Source organism: Scyliorhinus torazame, chromosome 14, assembly GCF_047496885.1.
Source record: "Scyliorhinus torazame isolate Kashiwa2021f chromosome 14, sScyTor2.1, whole genome shotgun sequence".
NCBI classification, from domain to species: domain Eukaryota; kingdom Metazoa; phylum Chordata; class Chondrichthyes; order Carcharhiniformes; family Scyliorhinidae; genus Scyliorhinus; species Scyliorhinus torazame.
This window is the reverse complement of record NC_092720.1, coordinates 125,368,593-125,389,870: the sequence shown is the minus strand read 5'-3', so window position 1 is coordinate 125,389,870 and position 21,278 is coordinate 125,368,593. Positions and strand designations below refer to the sequence as shown.

General features: G+C 48.6%; 1 protein-coding gene across 32 annotated transcripts in view; it reads left to right on the top strand.

Moving 5' to 3' along the window:
* kif1aa (kinesin family member 1Aa) overlaps positions 1–21,278 on the top strand; it is a 511,250-nt gene that overhangs the window by 262,413 nt on the left and 227,559 nt on the right. For all 32 annotated transcript variants that reach the window (XM_072474808.1, XM_072474806.1, XM_072474807.1 and 29 more), the window contains 7 exons: positions 2,421–2,527; positions 4,387–4,470; positions 7,712–7,892; positions 12,680–12,752; positions 14,821–14,914; positions 17,213–17,361; positions 20,447–20,625. In XM_072474808.1, coding sequence (XP_072330909.1) covers positions 2,421–2,527; positions 4,387–4,470; positions 7,712–7,892; positions 12,680–12,752; positions 14,821–14,914; positions 17,213–17,361; positions 20,447–20,625 — 867 coding nt within the window. The remainder of the gene's footprint in view (positions 1–2,420; positions 2,528–4,386; positions 4,471–7,711; positions 7,893–12,679; positions 12,753–14,820; positions 14,915–17,212; positions 17,362–20,446; positions 20,626–21,278) is intronic.

Below are 21,278 nucleotides of genomic sequence, written 5' to 3'. Positions count from 1 at the left end.
TTCTTGACAGTCAGTCAAACAGCATTGTTTCCTTCCTCAAATGTTTTTATAATTAATAAACTCAAATACCCAGATAAACTGAGAAAAAAACTTTAAGGCCACTTGAATTATCCTTGAGGGTTGTCAAACGGTGGTGTCTTGGACATTAATATGTCATTTCTGAAGACTCCAGGACATTCTTGCAGGGTTGGTAACCCGAGCACATGCACAATTGGCCAACCAATCTATTTCTGGTGGTGTTGGTGAAAGGGCAAGAGAAAAGAACTTCCCCGAAAATTGTGCAGCCGAATAGAACATAGAACATAGAATCTTCAATTTCTGCCTGAACCACAGGAAGAGACAGCTGGGTGTTAGCCCCTCTTACATTGCACCACTGCTGGAGCACAAGCTTAGATTATAGGGTAAATATCAGAAATACACACACGTGGGAAGGGGCCGAGGGCACCTGGAGTGCACTTTGCAAAATATGATTTTTAATTCATTAAGTCTTCAGAATTTTCCATTCTGGCTTTGAAAGAAGAACGCAGGAAATGCATGTACAGTTATTTCCATAAGGGCACTAAGACCAGAAGGCTTAGGAGCACAAGTAAGCCATTTGGCCCATCAAGTCTGCTTTGCCATTCAATAAGATCATGACTGATCTAAAGTGATAATCCTCAACTCCACTTTCCGCCGTATCCCCATAACCCTTGATTCCCTTACTGATTAAAAATCTGTCTATTTTAGATATACCACTACCACCACCCCCACAATCCCCCCCCCCCCCCCCCCCCCCCCCCCCGACCTCCTCAAGCCCTGACCATAGCTTTGATAGAAACTCTGGAAAATCAGCAGAAATGGCCACTGACACCAGGGGCGAGATTCTCCGACCCCCCCCGCCGGGTCGGAGAATCGCCGGGGGCTGGCGTGAATCCCGCCCCCGCCGGCTGCCGAATTGTCCGGCACCGGCGATTCGGCAGGGGCGGGAATCGCGCCGGTTGGCGGCCCCCCCGGATGGGCCGAAGTCCCGCTGCTAGAATGCCTGTCCCGCCGGCGTGGATTAAACCACCTCTCTTACCGGCGGGACAAGGCGATGTGGGCGGGCTCCGGGGTCCTGGGAGGGGGGCGGGGCGACCTGGCCCCGGGGGGTGCCCCCACGGTGGCCCTGGCCCACGATCGGGGCCCACCGATCCGCGGGCGGGCCTGTGCCATGGGGGCACTCTTTTCCTTCCGCCTTCACCACGGTCTCCACCATGGTGGAGGCAGAAGAGACTCCCTCCACTGCACATGCGCGGGGATGCCGTGAGCGGCCGCTAACGCTCCCGCGCATGTGCCACCCGGCAATGTAATTTCCGCGCCAGCTGGCCGGGCACCAAAGGCCTTTTCCGCGCAGGCCTAGCCCCTCAAGGTTAGGGCTCGGCTCCCCAAGATGCAGAGGATTCCGCACCTTTGGGGCGGCGCGATGCCGGACTGATTAGCGCCGTTTTTGGCACCGGTCGGCGGACATTGCGCCGATACCAGAGAATTTCGCCCCATTTCTTTGAGGTTGCAACCAAGATTACAGGGCTGGATTCTCCGGTCACCGACGCCGAAATCGTGTTCGGCAACGGGCCGGAGGATCCAAATTCCCGACAGAATTGGGAGCGGCGACGCTTCCGCGATGCTCCGGCCTCCAAAGCAAGTACGCCCGCCACGTAACCACAGCCGCAGGCCTAAACCTGAGGCCCGCGCCACGATGCTCCGCCCCCAACTGGCCGAGTTCCCGATGGCGTGGGACACGGCTTGGCGGCTGCAGACTTAATGCAGCACCGCCACAGTCAGGGGAGGGCCATTCCGCTGGAAGGGGGGGGCATAATTCGTGGCTGCGGGCACAGTGGTGGGGCGATCCAGGGCGCGCGAGCTGGCAGAATGAGGGGACAATTTTGCGTGCCGATTCCGCGAGCGGCATCCGCCATGAAGCACGGCTCGGCCGCTGCAGGCCGCCGCCCTGCACTTGCGTGGCCAGTGACCCAGCAATTCTCCGGGCAGTATCGGCAGCTAGAGCCTTATGCTCTACGTTGCCCTCTGCTAGCCCCCAGTAAAATGGGAAATCGGTGGCCGTTTTACGCCAGTTTTCCTGGCCATTCCCATGCCGGCATGGGGACATAGTCTCCAAATCAGAGAATCCAGCCCACAGTAGGGGGGTTGGCAAGAACTCCTTGGAGAATCAACCCCATTATATTGGGACTATTGTATTTTATTCGGCCACAGCTCCAATGTGGAATCCACTCCGCTAGAGGCTATTACCTTTAAAATAATTATTGATAAGTACATTGTTAACAGTAGGTTGGTTCCACCCTAATTAAATTCCTAATGTAGCAACAGGACAATCGATCATGGGGACCACATGTATGTCTGTGATATTTTTTGTAGATTTAAAATGATTTAATCTGTTTCCGCAGAGTTGGACGTGAAGATGCAGAACGGCGGCAAGACATTGTACTGAGCGGACATTTCATTAAAGAGGAGCACTGCATCTTCTGCAGTGATATCAAAACTTTAGGCGAAGGTACTGTGGTGAATGTACAATCACTGATAATTCACCAGTGCACTGTGTTATGTTATTAACCCTGTGGGCTCTACCTATGGGCCATTGTGTGGCTTCACCCACAGGGGATATGTTGGGGCATGTACGGGCTCCGCCCATGGCTCCACCCCCTTTACAGGAAGTATAAGAGCTGCTGACCTGCGGGGCCGCCTTCAGTGCTGTACCGGTCACAGGCAGGCTCAGTTCTAAGCTGATTAAAACCACGGTTTACTTCTCCACGTGTCTTCGAGTGAATTGATGGTCGCATCAGGTACAGCAATCTGATCATGTCTGCAGGGCCTGGAGTTTCATGCCAACAGAACTGTCAATCTACCAGCTGTAAAATGATGTGAAACAATCATCTTATCTAACTTGGCCCGAGACCATCCTCCTCCTATGTCCTAAGAGGGCGCTGGCAACCATGGACATCCATTCGATTGGTCCATGACTATGCTTGGCAAAGTGCTGCACTGGTTGTCCATTACCTTCTGCAGTCTGGCTGATCAGGAAACTCTTCCATTCTTACCGCCGACCATCAGGCGTATTGGAAGGATTAACAGGCTGTTAATCAACCTGTTGGGTCACATTACAAACGCGCCTTTCAAGGCATTCATGTTCTGAAGCGGAACTTGAACCGAGAGCTTCTGGCCCAGAGGGATGGATGCTCCCATTGAGCCACAGTACCTCCCATCCCTAGGCCATGCCTGGTGTAAAACAAAGCCCATGAAGTGGTTGTGACTTTTAATAGAAAGAAACTTTGATTTAGGCTGGAGGTCCTCACTTTGAACCAGAGCTGTACATTCACTAGAGTACAGAATGAGACCTTTCGGCCCATCATGCCTACACTAGCTATTTGAAAGAGCTATCTAATTCATCCCACACTCCCACTGTGCATTTAGCAGGGTGTTTCTCGACTACAGCGCCGAGAATCATCCCGCTATCCAATGGCACTTTGCCGTTTCTTTTGGCCTCGGGAACTTTCATTCTGCTGAGGCCGCGCTTAGAGTAATTTCCTGCTCGTGAGCTGCAGGAACGCTGGTCATAGATTGGGGTGCCATTTTGAGCGCCATCCCCGATCTTCTCCCCCCCCCGACACCCTTTTCAGACCCCCTGCTTTCTGCACCCTCCCCATCTCCACTTGCAAGAACCCTCCCGGGCCCGACCACTGGCAATGCTAGCCTGGCACCCTGTCAATGACCCAGGCACCCTGGACACCTTTTGTGCCAGGTTGGCACTTCCAGGGTGCCCAGATGGTACTGTCAGGGTACCTGGGGCATTGACAGGGTGCCTGGCAGGCAGTGTCGGGGTGCCCAGGTGTCAGGGCACCACCCTGCCCTGTCCCTGACCACCCAGCTATCTCCAATGCCCTGTGAGATTCCCTGAGGTTTCATTACCCCTGGTCTATATTTGTACTAAACAGCGCCCAGGCGAAGTCTCACCGCGTGACTGTTGAGTCCTGGGTGCCGGGTGCAACCAGCATCTGGGTATTTAAATGAGCTAATATCGGGTTCACATTAACAATGGGTTTGAAACTTATTCCGGTGAGGTAGACATGGGGTCTGCCTCCATACCCTCTCCGTAATTTGAAACCCCCCCCCCCAAAGCATTTAGAGGTGGTTGAGTGAATAGTTTTCGAGGACCTGCTTATGGACAGAGAACTCAAGGTGAAGACAATGTTGCTGTCCTCAAAATCAATGTGACAAATTGGCTATGAGGCAGCTAGTGCTAACCACTGTGTTGCTTGGAGCAGGATGCTCTATAAAATGGTCAAAATTCCTGTTGAGTAACGGCTCAGTTGTATTACCAGAAAACCATTTGAACATTTTTCTTTTGCATTACAGTGATTGTCATCCTTGAACCATGTGAAGCTGCAGACACATACGTCAATGGAAAGAAAGTAACTGAATCAACTGTACTTCGATCAGGTATGTACTCTGGTTGCACCTTGAGTACACGCTCTGGCTTCAAATATATACTCATGTACATCTCTGTGTTTCGTCTTGCCCCAACATTAACAATATCAGATTTCCCTTGTGTTCATTGCAATCGATCGCAAACTCTGAATCACTCATCAAAGGCTGCTGATTCCAATTCAAAGGGAACATTTAAATCATTTGAATGTTACCAGTCGATAACAGGTGATGATTTTCACATTTATGGTGCTACTTCAAAGAACAAAGAACAATGCAGCAGAGGAATAGGCCCTTCAGCCCTCCGAGCCTGTACCGGTCATGATACCAACCTTGGCCAAAACCCTCAGCACTTCCTTGTGCAGTATCCTTCTATAGCCACCCTATCCATGTGTTTGTCAAGATGCCTTTCAGTGAGAAATGAGCCTGTGAGATTGTGTCTCAGGCTTTCTCAAATGAGCCTCAGCAGCTAGGCGGAAGAAAAGCAGTGAGGATTCCCATTCCTGATGCAGTGAGGTTTTCCGGAAGTGGTTGTGGGCGCATATGTTTAGACATTGAGCGAGATATTCCAGTCCCGCCCGCCCGCACACCCCGGGACTGGAACTTCCTTCCCGAGGTCAATGGACCTTTCAATGGTCCATCAAATTTCCGGTCTCATCCCGTGGCAGGCGGGAAGAGCAAATCTACCCCATTGTGTGAGAAAAAGATTGGTGGGCACCTCTGATGCTAGCACATATGAAGAATGCCATTTATGAAAGAGAGGTAGAATTCTATCTATGCAGCAATCTTCACACCCTCAGGAAACCCCAAAGTACGTTTTAAAGTGCAATGATACTTGTTGTGCAGGCAAATGTTTCTGCCAAGTTGAACACATAGAGGTTCCACAAATGACAAAAGGGATGAATGACGGGTTGAACTGTTTAAAATGGTGTTGATTAGAGAACAAACATGAACTGGTAAATGAGAGAACTCCCTGCTCTTCCACACAGTCTATCTGAGGAGACAGACAGGTTTCCAATTTAACATCTCAACTCAATAACTGCACTTCCAGCCATGCGGCACACCCTCAGTACTGCGCTGAGGAGCCAGTCTGGGTATTGGGCTCAAACCCTGGAGTGGAAGCAAAACCCACAACCTTCGACCTCTGAGGCACGGTTGCTATCACAGGTCCAAACTGTTACTGGCCAACACGGCAAGAGAAAGAAGAAAGGAGAAAATAGATAGACATGGAACTCGAGAATGGAAGAATCGTTGTCATGTCCCTGCAGCTCTTCTCTGTCAATACGCACACATGGGAAGTGAAATATCAGCGTGAATATGGGGTAAATTTGCATGTGACTTCACAAACTAGCCTCCAGAGATTATTCAAACTTTTGGTGTATAACAAGACATCATAACGTGGGAACATTTTCATTGAATGGCGCTAAGATAATTACAGGTGAAAAGGCTATTTGGCCCATCTGAATTCAGTGATCCAGAGAGATCCTAAAGTCCTTCCATTTCAGCCGACAGCTGTTTCCCGAAGAATACCGAGACCTTCACATGCTCTGTCGGTGTAATTTGTCTTGCATCTCTCAACTTGCTCCAAAGGCTTAGTCTCTGACTCAAAGGGTTGTGGGTTCAACTCCCACCCCAGATGCTGGGTTAACACTCTAGTGCTAAGGGAGTGCTGTATTGTTGGAGGATCTTCCACGTGAAATGTTAAAGGATCTATTTGCCTTCCTGAGTAGACATAACAGGCTTGAGGAAGAGAAGCATGGTGTCCTCCCCGATGTCCTGGCCAATATTTATTCCTCAACCAACATCACTAAGCACAGAACATCTGGCTATTGGCACGCTGCTGTCTGCAGGAGTTTACTTTGCACAAATCGGCTTCCGTCTTACTTGCATTTCAACAGGGACTGCACACTGTGACTTCAATGGCTATCGGCACATGAAAAGTGCAATCGAAATGCATCTTTCTTTATTTCTTCTTCCCAGTCTATCATTGATTAATCATTCTTCGTGGGAAGAATTTTCTGATATCATCCCGGACGTTATTGTTTTCTAACTTGTACCTGGGTCCCACTCATGCAATTGAATTAGAAGTAATATTCCAGTTTATCTTTTCCATTTCCCCCTCCATCTCACATAAGGTAACCTCTCAGGTGCTCCCTCTCTGTGCCAAAAAACCCCATATTTCTCCACTATTTTCTCACAGTTCAATCTGTTGATCAACCTAATGGCTGAATTTCCTCACACTACATCTAATAGAAGGATGCCATCCTTATAGCTGGGTGACCAGAATTGGGTGCTGTACTCAAGGTAAAGTGTGAACAGACAAGATCTGCATTTTTTCATTTGTACTTTAGGTATGAATAGATTCTGAGTTTCAAATGCTGGGCAGTCAGAAAGGACTAATTGTACACAAAGTGGTCACAATTTGACACGGAGGTCGAGACCCTACTCCCTCGGTTGAAAAGTCTGGGATGATCCCGCCTCCACTTTATTGGGTTACACCACAGTGACTAACGGCCCTTGGATTGTTAATTGGTTCAAGGCGAGACTCTCCCCCCCCCCCCCCCCCCCCCCCCCCCCCCCGGGCCCCGCAACTGGGAGGAAGTCCTGCCTCCGACAGCTGCCGGCGAATCAATTGGCTGGCAGCTCACTCGTCCCAGCAGCGCCACAAGGGGTAGTGGCTACACCTGGAACTGCAGGCAACTCTCAACAAAGAGGAGCGATGGAGTCAGGTGCCAAGGGACTTCGGAGGTTTCGCTGCATGAGGCCAGGCTGTCAGACCTGGCGAATGGGTAGAGGATCATGTTCAGGAGGGCGATGGGAGAACACATGAGGCTGTGGGGGGTACTGTGGGAAGTGTGGACGAAGATGGCAGAGGGTTCCCAACAAGTTTCCCCTGCACCTCCTACATGTTCAGCTCATAAGGAGGCCACCAGTTTCACCTGGCGGCCTTGCCATGCAGCATGGACACCTTACTCTGCAGGTACAATCCTGGTATCAGTGGGAAGAGGTCCTTAAGTGGCCACTATGGGTCTCAATTGACCCAAGGGCAGGTGGTCAGCCCAGCACTTCTCTATTGATGGTAAAATAATGGCAGAGGTGGGTAGGCGATGCCATAGCACCCAATTTTACAGCCCATCCCGCCCTTTCCCACCTAGACTACCTCTGCGAGGGCTGTAACATTCCCTGAATGCTTCTCATAAGCTGAAGCATTGATCCTCCAAATTGAGACAATTTCTCCATTACTGTTTCTTCAAAGGAAACCGCATCATTATGGGGAAGAGCCATGTCTTCCGTTTCAACCACCCTGAACAGGCCCGTCAAGAGCGTGACAAGACACCCTGTGCAGAGACGCCAGTCGAGCCTGTGGACTGGGCCTTTGCTCAGCGGGAATTGCTGGAGAAGCAGGGCATCGACATGAAACAGGAGATGGAACAAAGGTAAAGGGAGGAATACTGGAAGAACTTGGAGTCGGAAGAGGGGATAAATGGAGGATAGATGGTGATATTCTTTGGTTTAGAGTGAAACTACCAATCAAATGGGCATTGAGTACATTTAGCCCAACCATAATGATCTAATTTTTACACCAACCACTATGTCAATCTCCTTCCCATTCACTCCCATTAGAATAGGAGTCTAATGACCTGAACTTACCCCATTCACTGCAACTTTGTAGAAATCCAATGGCCTAAGCTTATTTCAATTTTCTCCTATTTATAGAACAGGAAGGGCCAAACATTTTTTCATTCACTCCCATTGCACAGATTTCCAAAGGACCAAATTGCCTTTCCATTCATTCCTGTGATATTGAATTCCAGACGACAAAGCATTATTCCATTTGTTCTCATCGCATATAATTAGAGTGGACCAAACCCCTTCCTATTTAGTCCAGTTGCACAGAATCCCAATCATTGCTCACCAGAATACTTGAAAAGTATAAAATACAGGAAAAAGAGTACAGAATCCTGAAACTGTTCAACAATGCTTATAGATTCACTACCTTTGATTTAAAGGAATGCAGTGTTAACCAGGCCCAGTCCATTCATAAAATCTTTCTCAGCTTCACTGCACAACCCTCGCAGTGAGACTGCTGATTTGGATCCAAATTCGGAAAACTCTAAAAAAAAATATTATTGGATTTTCATATTTTATATTCAACAATTCATAAGTTACAATATCAAAACCCTTCCAAAAGGGAAAAGTAAAAAGAAAAACTGAAACCAACACATATATTTGCAAGCAAGTGTCTTCCCTCCTTGTGGCATGGCCCGCCTTTAGTCAGCATACAAACGTTACAATCCCCAATATGGCGAGAGCACATATTTACAAGCGTCTATTTACAGTTTGGTTTGGACTTCAGCTTGCCCTCAGACCAATCCCCTATGGCTTTGTCCCTTGTCCCCCGCATCCTCTTTGTGTGCCTGTGCGTCCCGCCTCCCCTCTCCCCCTCCTTTTCTTTTCCTCATTGTCCAGTGGCTCGTCCGTGTCTCCTCTCCCCGCTCCCCCTCCCCCATTACTCGACTGGTTGCTGGTTACGAACAGGTCTTGAAACAAGTCGGTGAACGGCTTCCACATCCTACGGAAGCCATCTTCCAACCCAGGGATGGGAAATTTTATTTTCTCCAGCCTGAGAAATTCCGCCAGGTCGGACAGCCAGTCTGCAGCCTTGGGAGGTGCTGCCGATCGCCAGGATCCTCCAGTGGGCGATCAGGGGGGTAAAGGCTAGGGTGTCGGTGCCCCTCCCCATGAAGACTTCTAACCCGATCTGATATCCCGAAGACCGCCACTTTGGGTATGGCTCCACCCTCACTCCCACAACCCTGGACATGTCCTCAAAGAAGGTCGTCCAGTACTCGACAAGTCTGGGGCAAGCCCAGAACATGTGGTGCCTCACTGGCACTTCACATTTGTCATCCACCTCCGGAAAGAACCCACTCATTCGGGTTCTGGTTAGGTGCACTCTGCACCACCTTTTGCTGCATTAGGCTCAGCCCTGTGCACGTGGAGATGAAGTTCAGGCTGTGCAGTGCTTCGATCCAGAGTCCTTCCCACTATCTCTATGCCTAGTTCCTCCTCCCATTTTTTCATTGTCTCATACGGGGAGAGCGTATCTCCTCCAACAGTTGCCTGTACAAGTCCGCACAGTTTACCTTCCCTAGGTCACCCGTGTCCAGTAGTTCTTCTACTAACGAATCCTAGTATCTGGGGGCACGTCATTGTTTCCTTGCGGTGGAAGTTTTTGACCTGAATGTATCTCAAGTTATTTAGTCTTGGCAAGTGGAATCTCTCTTTAAATTCCCCCAGGGTCGCTACTCTATTGTCCTTCTACATGTCCCCAACCAGCAGAGTCCACTCGTCCTGTCTCCACTTTTTCAAGGTGGCATTCATTATTGCGGGAGTGAACCAGTGATTGTTGCAGATGGGGACCATGGTGCACATTTTGGTTAGGCCAAAGTGTTGCCTCATTTGGTACCACTTCCAGAGCGTGACTACTACCACTGGGCTGCTCGAGTATTTGGCCGGGGAAGATGTGAGAGCGGCTGTGGCTAGGGCTCGGAGGGACGTCCCTGTGCAGGAACTCTCCTCCGTCTTCATCCACTCTGCTCCCGGTTCCTTCACCAACCCCCTTAATCTTTCTGTAATGGGCACACAGCGGTAAAACTGTAGGTTCGGGAGGGCCAGGCCCCTCTCGTTTCTTTTCCTTTGTAAGACCTTCTTTTGGATCCTCGGGCTCTTCCCCATACAACACACAAATGTCATGATTAGTTTGTCAACTGTGTTGAAAAAGTTCTTGGGGCTGCAGATCGAGAGGGATCTAAACAGGAAGAGGAAGCTGGGCAGCATGTTCATTTTGATTGTCTGTATTCTCCCTGCGAGGAAGAGTGGGAGTGTGTCCCACCTCTGCAGGTCCCTTTTAATTTCCTCCACCGGACTCTTCAGGTTCCATTTGTGGATCCGTGTCCAGTCATGGGCTAGTTGGATTCACATGAAGTGGAATTTGGTCTGGTTATGCTTGAATGGCTGTCCCCCCAGCTCTGTACCCCCCCCCTCCCCCCTTCCCTGTGGGTTCACAGGGAAGATCTCGCTCTTGCTCAGGTTAACCTTATAACCTGAGAAGGCTCCAAACTCCTTTAGGGGTTTCATTGTCCTTTCCATGCTGGTCTAAGAGTTTGAGCTATAGAGCAGGTCATCCGCGTAGAATGAAACTCTATGCTCTCTGTCCCCCATTTGGATACCTCTCCACCCCTTCTGAGGGCGATCGCCAGTGGCTCGATTGCCAGAGAAAACAACAGCAGGGATAGCGGACATCCCTGCCTCGTAATGCCGAATGTGATATAAGATAGTTAGTTTAAATATATTAGTTACAGTAATGTAGATGTCGGCCGGTCTAATTCTAGTGAGTTCACAGACAAAGGATTTCAGAAAGCATGGCAAGGAAGGGGGAGGGGTGTCTGGTTGAGGAGGAGAAAAGGATGCTGGGTAACAAGAGGCCAGGGTTAAGGAATGAGAAGTGAGCCAATTAGGATGTATGGCCAGGTCAGGAGGGGTATAGGATGACCTATGGGAATCGTGTATGTGAAACCTGATGCCATTTGAATGTATTTGTAGAGATTCCTTTGTCTCTAATACCACTCGATTCTGAAGACACAGGAGGCAGCTTGTGTTCTGGGTTTTTGTGAAGCGAGTCAGACTTGCAAGTTGGGTAAAAATAAATAATACTATGCCTACAAATCCATCTCGAGTTTTATTGAGGCCAGACTGACGGGTAAAGAATTCAACATTTGTCATTCCCACTTGTGATGGGTGCTCCGCCCAGACCTGTGGATTGACATATTCCAAAACGTCACGTCCCCGGTGATGCTGAAGTTGAGTGTTAATCGTTTCAGGGAACTCAAAATATTTTGAATTCAACATTTGTCAGTGCCACTGTGCAATCGGAAGTATTTAGAGCTGATGGTGTTCGTCCCTGTGCTTGACATGGGAGCGCTGTACAGTAGATTTACCCAGGAGGTGAACCCTTGTCCGAACCCAAACCGTTCCAGTACCTCTGTGAGGTACTTCCATTCAGGCAGCATGGTGGTACAGTGGTTAGCACTGCTGCCTCACGGCGGCGAGGACCTGGGTTCAATCCCGGCCCCAGGTCACGAGTCTGTGTGGAGTTTGTACATTCTCCTGTGTCTGTGTGGGTTTCACCGCCACAACCCAAAGACGTACAGGGTAGGTGGATTGGCCATGCTAAATTGCCCCTTAATTGGAAAAATTTAAAGAAAAGAAAATTGATAATCCTACTTTCCCATGGGAGGCACGTGGCTAGGATACTGCAGGGGGAGCTACGAACCAAGCTATAAGCTTTGCTGTGCTCGATGGGAGAGTGCAAAGGGAGTATACTCCGCATCTAACCTATGTTATGCCAGACCGAAAATACTTTTTAAATTCTTCCATGGGACATGGGTGTTTCTGGCAAGGCCAGAATTTGTTACCTATCGCTAATTGTGCTGGAGAAGGTGGTGATGAGCCGTCCTTCTGAGTTTCTGCAGAGCATCTGTCTCAGATATACCCTCAGCGCTGCTGGGAAGGACGTTGCAGGATTTTGACCGAGAAATAGTGAAGGAACAGTGATTATAGTTCCAAGTCAGGATGGTGCAACTTGCAGGTGGTGCTGTTCCCATGCATCTATTGCCCTTGTCATTCTAGGCGGTAGAGGTTGTGAGCTTGGAAGGTGCTGCCTAATGAGCCTTGGTGAGTCCCTGCAGTGCATCTTGTAGATGGTGCACACTGCTGCCACTGTGTGTCAGTGGTAGAGGGAGTGGATGTTGAAGGTGGTGTGTGGGGTAAAGTTCAAGTGGGCTGCCTTGGCTTGGATGGTGCAAAGCTTCTAGAGTGTTGTTGGAGCTGCACTCATGATGGCAAGTGGAGAGTATTCCATCACACTCCTGACTTGTGCCTTGTAGATGGTGAACAGGCTTTGGGGAGTCAGCAGATGAGTTATTCACCTCAAACCTGAAATGTTTGATGGGACAGAGATCAGGAAAGTTTGCTCTGTATCTAACTGGTGCTTTACCTGACTTGGGAAGGTTTGAAGACGCAGTGTTGAATGACATACAATCTGATTCCCTCAGATTATTTTCACTAGGAGTTTAATAGTATTTCCCATTGAAATGATTGGTAGTGGTCTGTGATGCCTTTTGTGAATCAGCCTGAGAAAGATATTTTGCTTTGTTCTCAGGCTTCAGGAGCTAGAAACCCAATACCGGAGAGAAAAGGAGGAGGCTGATTTACTCTTGGAGCAGCAGAGATTGGTATGTGACAACAGTTTCTTGAAATTTACCTAGCTAACAACAGATGCTCTTAGTTACCAGATAGTCCCACCTGTAGATGGGGCCTGTTTAGCTCAGTTAGCTGAGCAGCTGTTTTGTTATGCAGAGCGAGGTCAACAGCATGGGTTCAATTCTGGTACCCGCTGAGGTTATTCATGAAGGCCGCACCTTCTCAACCTGGCACAATGCCTGAGGTGTGGCGCTCCTCAGGTTAAATCGCCACCAGTCAACCCTCCCCTCAGATGGGAAAGCAGCCTATGGTCAGCTGTGACTGTGGCGATTTTAATTTTACTTTATCAGCTCAGTCTGCCCACCATGAACGCAGTGAAAGTGGACCCAGAGTTAAAAGCTAGTGGGTTGATCGACATGATTTAGGAACAGGAATTGCTCGTCGGGACCAACAAACCATATCTGTTCCATTTATCTGCCAGCCCGCCTTCTAATTCTTCCGTCGCTGCAGTTATTGTTTCTTGAACATGTTCCATCTCAACAGGCTTTCCACAAGTCCATAAGATCATAAGACATTCAGCGAAACTCTGACGGAGAGTAGGAGAAGCTTACCGGAGCCAAAGGAACGGCCGAGTGTAAAAAGTCATAGATAACGATCAAATGTTGGTGAAGAGGGATGAAGGGAAGAGTTTGCAACCACTGGGTTCCGTCTCTTGCTTAAGGACGCATAACCTGCTCGAGTGAAAGTTAAACAAGAACAGAAAATTCTCGATAAACTCCAAAGGTAGCAACTGTGGAGAGAAAGAACACAGTTAACATTTTTAGTCCATATTGCCCTTCCACAGAACTCTGTTGAAGGATCATGTGGACTGGAAAACGTTGGGCGGCATGTATCGACCATCCCGCCGCGTGCTTTTCAGCGGTGGAGGTGGCCCGCCAGCGGGATTTCTGGTCCCGCCGTTGTCAATGGGATTTCCCGTTGAATGCACCCCTCGTCGCCGGGAAACCCTAGGTGGGGGTGGGGGTGGAGGGGGGGGGGGGGTGGGGGGTGGTGTCGTCGGTGGGACTGGAATATCCCGCTGGCATGAACGGCCGGTAAATTCCGCCCAATAACTGTGATTCTCTCTCCACAGATGCTGCCAGACCTGCTGGGTTTAACCAGCATTATTTTTATTTCAGAGACCCAGCATCCGCGGTATTTTGGTTTCATTTGAGTTTTATTAATTGTCTGCTCCAGTCCACTTGGGTTTTGGAGAGGGTTGCTCTGTGATTCTAGCCAGGAATGTCAGGTGCTCTTGTCACCACTGGGCAGCTACTTTGAATCTAAAAAATGTTTTAATACAAGCACAGAATTGTACAACCACGACATATGCACTCCCACTATATAGAATTCTAATGAGCTAAATGACTTCCTATTTACTCTCTTTGAGAGGTGCACTGAAGCAATATCACTCCCATTGTAAATAGAATTCAAATAAGCTAAACCTCTTCCCATTCACTCCTACTTTGAAGAACCCCAGTGGCCTGAACTACCTTCAGTTTTTTGCCGCAGCAATGGACTTTCCCAAACACTTTTCCATTCACCGCCCCCCCCCCCATTGCACAGAATTGTAAAGGACCAAATTGTCTTCCCTTTCACTCCCGCCCTGTTGGATTCTCGTGGACTATAGACCGTTTCATGCTGATTCCCACTGCATATAATCACAATGGACCAACCCCTTCCTGTTCATTCCAGATGTATAGAATCCTAATCAATGTTCACTGGCAGCCACCGGCTAGCAGATTGAAAAGTATAGAATACAACAACAAAAAAAGAGTGGACTCTGGTTAGCCGGCACACTTCCCGTCATAGCAATTTGAATCCTGAGACGACACAACCGATGCTTTTAGATTCACTACTTCAGATTGAAGGGAATGTGGTGTTTATCAGACCCCGTCATCGTGGCTTTGGCAAGTCTTCATAAAATCTTTACATACCTCTGCATATCAATGCAGTGGCAACTCTGTGAGTGGACAATAATTACTAAACAGGAGCATTCTCCTGGATGGGAAAACCATGCTTCTTTTCTTTAACAATTTCTTTTGACTCTCCCCTTTCCAGGACTATGAAAGCAGGCTCGAGGCCTTGCAAAAGCAGATGGATTCCTGCTTTTACCCAGATAATGCACAAGAAGATGAAGAGCTGGAGGAGGAAGGTGAGGGTTACAGACCTCTCCATTTTTAATTTTGATCCTTCTTTTGATCATTTCTGACTTGGGCCCATGGTCAGCTGTGAAGCCAGTGGAGCAGCGGTGGCTTTGCTGAATTGTGTACAGGATGTATGAACACAGTGTGGATCTCGAATCTCAACTGTGCTGCAATTCAATGACATGCTCTTTCCCACAGGTAAGGATAGGGTCCACAAAAGGAACACACCACCTACAAGTGCAATTGGTTTGCGAAGACTTTGGCTGATAACACACACAAAGATCAAGAACAGGGAAGAATTAAATAACACCCCATTCAGTGACAACCACAAAAACAACAGATGACTGGAACTTATATGTGAAATAAAAACAATATAAAGCAAAGGGATACATTCACACATTTTCGGAGGGCTGGTCTTTCTGCAATTCTACCTCATGCTCATTGTTGGTTGGTGTTATAGCAGAGTTGTGATTTTCACATGTTCCATCAAAAACAGGGAAAAGTATTTCAGTGCAATGATGCTGTGCAATCTGGGACTGGGTGGGACAGTGGGTCAGACACTGTCCTTTCACACTCTGGGACTGGGTGGGGCAGTGGGTCAGACACTGTCCTTTCACACTCTGGGACTGGGTGGGGCAGTGGGTCAGACACTGTCCTTTCACACTCTGGGACTGGGTGGGACAGTGGGTCAGACACTGTCCTTTCACACTCTGGGACTGGGTGGGACAGTGGGTCAGACACTGTCCTTTCACACTCTGGGACTGGATGGGACAGTGGGTGAGACACTGTCCTTTCACACTCTGGGACCGGGTGGGACAGTGGGTCAGACATTGTCCTTTCACACTCTGGGACTGGGTGGGACAATGGGTCAGACACTGTCCTTTCACACTCTGGGACTGGATGGGACAGTGGGTGAGACACTGTCCTTTCACACTCTGGGACTGGGTGAGGCAGTGGGTCAGATACTGTCCTTTCACACTCTGGGACTGGATGGGACAGTGGGTCAGACACTGTCCTTTCACACTCTGGGACCGGGTGGGACAGTGGGTCAGATACTGTCCTTTCACACTCTGGGACTGGGTGGGACAGTGGGTCAGACACTGTCCTTTCACACTCTGGGACTGGGTGGGGCAGTGGGTCAGACACTGTCCTTTCACACTCTGGGACTGGGTAGGGCAGTGGGTCAGACACTGTCCTTTCACACTCTGGGACTGGGTGGGACATTGGGTCAGACGCTGTGCTTTCACATTTTCTGACAGTTTGGGTAATTTAAGGGAGCCCAAGAACGCGATTTAACAAAAAAGAAACACATCCCATTATGAGCACGTTTATCGGGAGGTTTCTCAGCGCTTGCAATGCCAGGGACTACCCTGCTATTAAACAGGACTGACTCTATTTCGTTATAGTCTTCTGCCCAGGAAGCACTAGGCTTCATTTCCTGGTCAGTGCAGGAAGAGATCGGGGGGCCATTTTTAAATCCCACTCCGATCTCTTGATCCTATCCTACTGTGGCCTCGGGACTCGAGCATCCCATCTTACCGACTGAGGGATCGTTGAGACTCCCTCACCCCACCTCATAAGGGCAGGGCATCCCCGAGCCCGATCTCTGGCACGGGGGAACTGGCACCCAGGAACCTTGACACTGCCAACCTGGTACTCTGGGAGTGCCTCTGTGAGCTTGGCAATGCCATGGTGCCAGACTGGCAGTGCCATGGTGCCCGGGTGGCTTCGGTGCGCCAGGGTGCCACGCAGCCCAGAGCCTGACTACCCGAGGGCCTCCGATTGCTTGGGAGACCCCTCACGTGACGTTATGCCTGCCTCCCGTTTGTGGAAACCAGTGCTGAATGGCGATACTGCGGAGTCTCCCAGGAATGAGCCGAACTGCTTACTTTTATATGCAAATCTAGGTCCCGCCCTTTAAGGGCGAGGTCCAGAATGCGGTCCAGATCCTATCCCTAACCCTACCGAGATCTCGCGAGGCGCCCTGAGCATCGGAAATCTCGCGGGTGGCCTCTCACTTGATTTACCAGCCTCGTCGCGCCACCGGGTCGGGCGTAACAAGGCAGCACGATCACGCCCAAAGTCAGCACAGGTTGTGACTGTCTTATTGGAGAAAGTCTATAACACTGCGCATAATTTAGAACACACCTCTCTCCCAGGACGATATATGGCTAGGTATTTTAAGTATTAAGAACTCTGATGGAGTCAGCCATTGTTAGTGTAACATTGGGTCATCTTGGAGGGACATGTTCCTCACCTGAATTCTTTTGTTCTAATATGTTTTGCATTGTTGCCATTCTGCACAGTGCAATGGACAGAGCGGGAGTTTGAATTGGCCCTGTGGGCATTTCGCAAGTGGAAATGCTACCAGTTTACCTCTTTGCGGGACCTGCTCTGGGGAAACGCCATCTTCCTGAAAGAGGCCAATGCCATCAGTGTGGAGTTGAAGAAAAAGGTAATCAGCAACTTTTCAGGGACTTGCAAGGATTAATAATAATAATATTCTTTATTGTCACAAGTAGGCTTACATTAACACTGCAATGAAGTTACTGTGAAAAGCCCCTAGTCGCCACATTCGGGTACACTGAGGGAGAATTCAGAATGTCCAAATTACCTAACAGCACGTCTTTCAGGACTTGTGGGTGGAAACCAGAGCACCCGGAGGAAACCCACACAGACACAAGGAGAACGTGCAGACTCCGCACAGACAGTGACCCAAGCCGGGAATTGAACCTGGGACCCTGGAGCTGTGAAGCAACAGTGCTACCCACTGTGTTACCCTGCTGCCCATTAAGAACTGGTAGTGCCCTCTCTTCACCTGCTGTGTGGTTCCTAGTCAAATTGAATTGAGACAAATCTGACCCTATAATGTCCTGTGAGGCAGGAGGTTGAAGAGATTATTCGCATCACCTGTTTGTATGTCATCAGATTTGTAATTGGATCATGTGCTATTTACACACCTCCGGATACACGGACATAGCTGTGCCAGCCCCAATATAAACCTTGTGAACATCTCAGTCAGGTCAGACCTTGACGGCCTAGGGAGTGAGGAGGAACAACACAGCCAAGTCAGGCAAGAAGACTTCACCAAGTTAGTGTGAGGTGAAGCTACAGGGAGACATATGACCAGAAGTATTTTGAAATGAACATACCACAAGCAGAGAACCAGTGAAGCTGAGAGAATATGGAGTGAGATGGGGGGAAGTTAGGGCAAACAAATTCAGAGCTGCCTGAATGATAACAGAGATAGAGAGTAAGGTGAAGCAGAAAATCGGCGGACACATGTCAGGTGGGCAACACAATTGAAAACCAAGCTGGATTATAGAAGGTTCAGAGATGAAGGGAAAAGTAAGAGAGACAAAGAGAGTGTATGAGAAGAGCCTGGCAGTTAACATAACAGTGAGTCCAAAGGTCTTCTACAGCGCAGATGAATAGTGAAAGGAGGAGTAAGGCCAATTAGGGACCTAAACAGGGATTGAAGCACAGAGGCAGGAGGCATGGCTGAGGTAGTAAGAGAGTAATTTTACCAAAGAAGAAGATGAAGCCAAAGTCATAGTGAAAGGGGAGATAGTGGAGGCACTGGACAGGGTAAAAGTTGTTAAAGAAGAGGTATTACAGAGGCTGGCTGTACTTAAGATTGATCAGCCCCTCAGGCCAGGAGAAATGCATCTGATGATATTGACGTGGCACTTCCAAAAAAACATTCAGAAAAGTGCCATTTGAAAAACCTGTCAGCTAAGTTAGCATGGAATAAGTCAGTCAGTGGCAGCATGGATGTGAAATTGGCTGAGTGACAGGAAACAGAGTGGTGGTGAAAGATTGCTATTCAGACTGGAGGAAGGTACATAGTGGGGATTCCCAGGGGCTAGTGTTAGGGCCGTTGCTTTTCATGATCTGTCTTAATGACCTAGACTTAGATGTACAGAGCACAATTTCAAAATTCGCAGCTGACATAAAACCTCAAGTGTGGTGAACTCTGAGGAGGTAAGTTTAAAAACCTCAGGAGGACATCGGCTGATGGCATGGGGAATCAAGTGGTCGATTAAATATATTGCAGAGACGTGTAAATTCATTCATATTGACAGCGAGGCAATATAAAACAAAGGGTATAATTCTGACGAAGGTGCAGGGACAGAGGCCTGGGTGAGCAGAAATTACTGAAGGTGGCAGGGCAGGTTAAGAAAGTGGCTAATAAGGCACCAGGGCTTTAGAAATAGAGGCATTGAGTAGAAAAGCAAGGAATCTACGGTAAGCCAGCTTAAAATAAGACTTTGGCCGAAACTCGAGTATGGTGTCCCGTTCTGGGGGCCACACGTCAGAAAGTATGTGAAGGCATTAGAGAGGGTGCAGAAAAGATTCACAAAACTTATTCCAGGGATGAGAAACTTCATTCACATGGATAGACTGGAGAAGCTGGGGTTGTTCTCCATGGACAAGAGAAGATTAAGAGAGGAGATCTTATAGAGGTGGTCAGATTGGCGAGGGCTCTGGACAGTGTAGGTAGGGGAAACCTGTTCCCAATAATGGAAGGATTGAGAACCATCGGACGCTGAGTAATTTATTAGCGTAAGAAGCAATGGCAACATGAGGAAAAGCTTTTTTATGCAGAATAATTAAGGTTTGGAATGCGATGGCAGATTAAGTGGAGGCTTTCAAAAGAGAATTGGATAATTATCTGGGATGAAAGGGTTTACAGAGCAATGAGGAAAAGGTGGGGGATCTCCCAGAGTTTTGTCGAGGACACCATGGACCAAGTGGCCTCTTTATGTTTCATAATCATTTATTCTATAATTCCATACCTGTTGACCCTGTTCAAATGGTAGCCAAGGAAGTTGGTAAAATTGAGGCAAAATTTACAATGCATTGATGGAAGGATGAGCTCAGGCTTTCCAAAGTTAAGCTGGAGCAAATGTTAACTTTTATTCAATGCTGACTAGGTACAGCTATTATAGAGGAAATTTGAGAATCTGAACTTAGCCTTTGGAGGAGAAAATAAGCTTAATGCGCTCAGTATATCTGCGAGATTTGATCACCACTTGAAAGAGTTGAATGAAGATAACTAAGACAGATCCAAGAAGAGCTCATTAGAGTTGTCCATATGAGCTGAAGAGGAGAAGCCATTGGCAGCAATGTAGGGACTTTTGAGACATTGGAAGAGGATGGAGTTGTCAGCTGTGTCAAAGAGGCTCGAGAGATCTGGCAGGAGAAGTGGAGACAGTGAGGCATATTCTTGGTCTCACAGGATGTAGTTTGTGATTTTGATTATTGTGACCGTAATATTTTGGACAGAGCAGAAACTAGATTAGATGAACTTGGATGTCAGCATTGACGAGAGAGTTGGGAGCATGATTGTAAGGTAAAATGCCATCCAGGACTTGTGCGGGGAAGGGAAGGTGTACATTATTGTTGGCGCTGAGACAAGGTATCCCAGTAAAACTCCACATCTCCACAAACCCCATTGAACACGTGGATAGCAGACATGTAGGTTCTGGACAGGACCACAAAATCTTGTTTCAAAATGTTGCCTTCTGTTTAAACAGGTGCAGTTCCAATTCGTGCTCCTCACAGACACATTGTACTCTCCTCTACCCCCTGACCTCATGCCTCCTGATGCAGTCAAGGACAGGGAGAAGCGCCCATTCCCACGCACCATTGTGGCAGTAGAAGTCCAAGACCAGAAGAATGGAGCGACGCACTACTGGACCCTAGAGAAACTCAGGTACGAGGAAGGAAGAGGTGTGAATTTTCTGGAGAGAACCATAAACAGTCCCAGAGTGTGTTCAACACCAACTACTGGAAACAAGGCCTTTAGGAACTGTCAAATATTTATTAACTATATTCAGGAATAGGTAAGCACGAGGCTCTTTCCAGAACCATGGGTGGAATTCTCTGACCTCCCAGCCGAGTGTTTCTCGGCAATAGGAGGTGGCACATCGTTCGCTGGTGGTGGGATTCTCTGCTCCCACCATGTCAATGAGATTTTCCATTGAAGCCACCCTACGCTGCCGGGAAATTCGCGGGTGGAGTTGTGCTGCCGGCGGGACCAGTATATCCCACCGTCAGCAATGGCCCGAGAATCCCGGCCCATCGCTCTGAGTTCCAGTGACGCATGATCTGACATATTAGCTATTAGCATAATAGCTTACACTACATCTCCTCCAAGTCTGTCATTCTCTTCAATAAATAGTTACACATCCTACTTTCCCGCACACCGCACCCCCGACCCCAACCCCACAGCGTCTCTGTGGCGTTAGCATTAATCGCCAGCCGTGTTCTCGGTTCTGTTGGACGATGCATGTTTTCCATATTCTTTCTGAAACTCACTTAAATCAGGAGACAGACCATCTTGTTTTTCGTGTACACTGTAATGGT